The 2,706-nt window shown below is 38.1% G+C and overlaps 1 protein-coding gene across 1 annotated transcript; it reads right to left on the bottom strand.

Annotated features, from left to right (window-relative positions):
- Positions 1-671: 671 nt before the first annotated feature.
- On the bottom strand, positions 672-2,327 carry LOC125498546 (uncharacterized). Its single transcript, XM_048646774.1, has one exon. It carries the CDS (start codon positions 2,325-2,327, stop codon positions 672-674), a length of 1,656 nt encoding a protein of 551 aa, XP_048502731.1.
- Between the last annotated feature and the right edge of the window lie 379 nt (positions 2,328-2,706).

Raw genomic sequence — 2,706 nt, 5'->3', positions numbered from 1 at the left:
TTAGGGAGGATACAAATTTGAGCCCAGTAGACATGAATGCTATTAAGCACAGCATTAACCAGAACAAGCCTTCCCTGATATGAAAGGTTCCTGCTACTCCAGCTTCTCACTCTAGCTGTCATTTTATCTACAAGTATCATATAGTCCTTAGATGACAACCTCTTAGGACAAATTGGGATCCCCAAGTATTTGAAAGGGATTTGACCAATTTTGAAACCAGACACCTCAGCAACTCCTCTTACCTCACCTGGATCCATACCAGTAGTATAGATTTCAGATTTGTTTTCATTGATTTCAAGCCCAGATACAGCAGAGAAGTGTTTGAAGCCTTGTAACATTATGTATGCTGATCTATATTCTCCTTTACAACACAAAATTACATCGTCTGCAAAACTCAAGTGATTCAACTTCATCCCTTTGCATTTTGGATCAAATTTGAATAGAGAATTGTCTCCCACCATTTTCAGTGTTCTTGTGAGGTACTCCATGCAGATCATAAAGAGAAGAGGGGACATGGGGTCACCCTGTCTAAGCCCTCTTTTGCCTGGAAAGAATCCACAACTTTCACCATTCACAAGCAAGCTGAATCTAGGTGATGTAACACATTCCATCACCATCTGCACAAATTGATCTGGAAATGCTAGAGCTTTTAGCATACCTTCCATAAATTTTCAATCAATAGAGTCATATGCCTTCCACATGTCCATTTTGATGATACAACCAGGCTTAGAGTTTTTCCTTCCATAACCATGCACAATGTCTTGACAAACCATTATATTATGGCCAATGAATCTACCTTGTATGAAGGCACCTTGATTTTCTGCTATTATATCAGGTAGAATCTTCCTCATTCTATTACATATCACTTTAGTAATGCATTTATAGACCACATTGCAGCATGCAATTGGTCTATAATCAGATACATTACTTGGGCATTTAGACTTAGGCACCAAAGTTATCAGAGTATTATTCATATCTTTCAACATCTTCCTATGAATAAAAAAATCTTTAACAGCAGTAATGATATCATTACCTATGATTTCCCATGAAGCTTTGTAGAATGTTGTACCAAAGCCATCTGGACCAGGTGACTTATCAACTGGGATTGAAAAAAGAGCTTGCTGGATCTCATCATCAGTGATCTCTCTCATGAGGTCTTCTTGTTGTTCTAAGTTCAAACAAGGCCCCTGAGCAATAATTTCTGCACATGTCATACTAGATCCCTCTTTTGCTGTCCCTAGTAATCCTTTGTAATATTCAATAAAGGCTTCAGCAACCTTTTCACCTTCCACCCAGGTACCATTAATGTCATGAATGCCATAAATTGCATTCTGAGTCCTTCTCTTCCTTATTGCTCTATGAAACAAAGAAGTATTCTCATCACCCATCTTTATCCATTCATATTTTGACTTTTGTTGCAGAAAGGATATGTAATGAGCATGGACTTTTCTATACTCATTTGCTGCCTCTTTTTCTTTTGCACATATTTCACCATCTTGCCTTTGCTGGAGCTGTTTCTGACACTCCAGTAAGTATTCATAGGTTTTGCAATCAGCAATTTGTATGTCTTTGAATCCCACTTTATCCAATTCTTGCATCTCAGCTTTAACTCTTTTTAATCTCTGCATCACACAGAACATAGGAGTTCCATTCACTGGACTGCTCCAAGCTTCTCTAACTCTTCTCAGGAATTCAGGAGCTTCACACCACATTTTATAAAATCTAAAAGGACTTGCACCCTTTCTTTTCACTTGGTGAATCTGCAACAGCATAGGAGAATGGTCAAAGAGGCCTTCAGGCATGAATCTAGTCTCAGTTGTAGGAAATTCTTCACACCATCTCACATTACAAAGCACTCTATCCAATTTGCAAAACACCTTGCTACCATCAGTTTGCTTATTATTCCATTTATAATAGCAACCTGAATACTTCATATCCTCCAGCTCACATTTTGTCACACATCTTCTAAAAGGGTTCATATCATGATCTCTTATAGGACCCCCTATTTTCTCCTCCCTTTCTAGCACACAGTTGAAATCTCCTAAAATCACCCAAGCCTTCTTCATGTTCCCTGCAATCATCTCCAAATCATTCCATAGCTCCTCCCTCGATTCTGCTGAGTTAAAAGCATAGACAAAAGTACAGTAAAACTCCTTTTTATTACTGATTGCCTGTACTTTACAATGTATCATTTGAGAAGATATATAACATATATCCAAATTGAAAGAATCATCTTTCCAAGCCACAATAACTCTCCCACCAGGATGATGAGAAGAGTTAGTGCACAAGCACCAACCACTAAAGATATTTTGATACATCCTACCCATTTTTGCTACCTTGACTTTAGTCTCAATGAGACTAACTAATCCCAGGGTCCTAGTACTTAGCAAATTCTTAACATCTTTCTGTTTGCTTGTACTAAAGATACCCCTGACATTCCAGCACATGATGCTATCCATGTTCCTTTTGAGGAGAATCCCTTCCCCTCTCTACATCACCTATATTTCCATCAACTTTATGGTTAGATATCACCCCATCATCACCCATATCTCCCAACACATCAAATGCATTCTTCAGTTCTGTATCTTCTATACTCTTCTCAGTCTCCTTTCTTTTATTCTGCTGTGTAACCACAGTAAACTCTTTCTCTACACTTCCAGTATCTACATTCACCTTAACTACACTTCCAGTATCATTATTCACCTT

Source organism: Beta vulgaris, chromosome 6 (genome assembly GCF_026745355.1).
Source record: "Beta vulgaris subsp. vulgaris cultivar EL10 chromosome 6, EL10.2, whole genome shotgun sequence".
Taxonomy (NCBI): domain Eukaryota; kingdom Viridiplantae; phylum Streptophyta; class Magnoliopsida; order Caryophyllales; family Amaranthaceae; genus Beta; species Beta vulgaris.
This window is presented reverse-complemented; position numbering and strand designations above follow the sequence as displayed.

What these genes read in the sequence shown, in the direction of transcription:
- LOC125498546 (XM_048646774.1), bottom strand. Translation starts at nt 2,327, where the DNA reads ATGGGTAGGATGTATCAAAATATCTTTAGTGGTTGGTGCTTGTGCACT.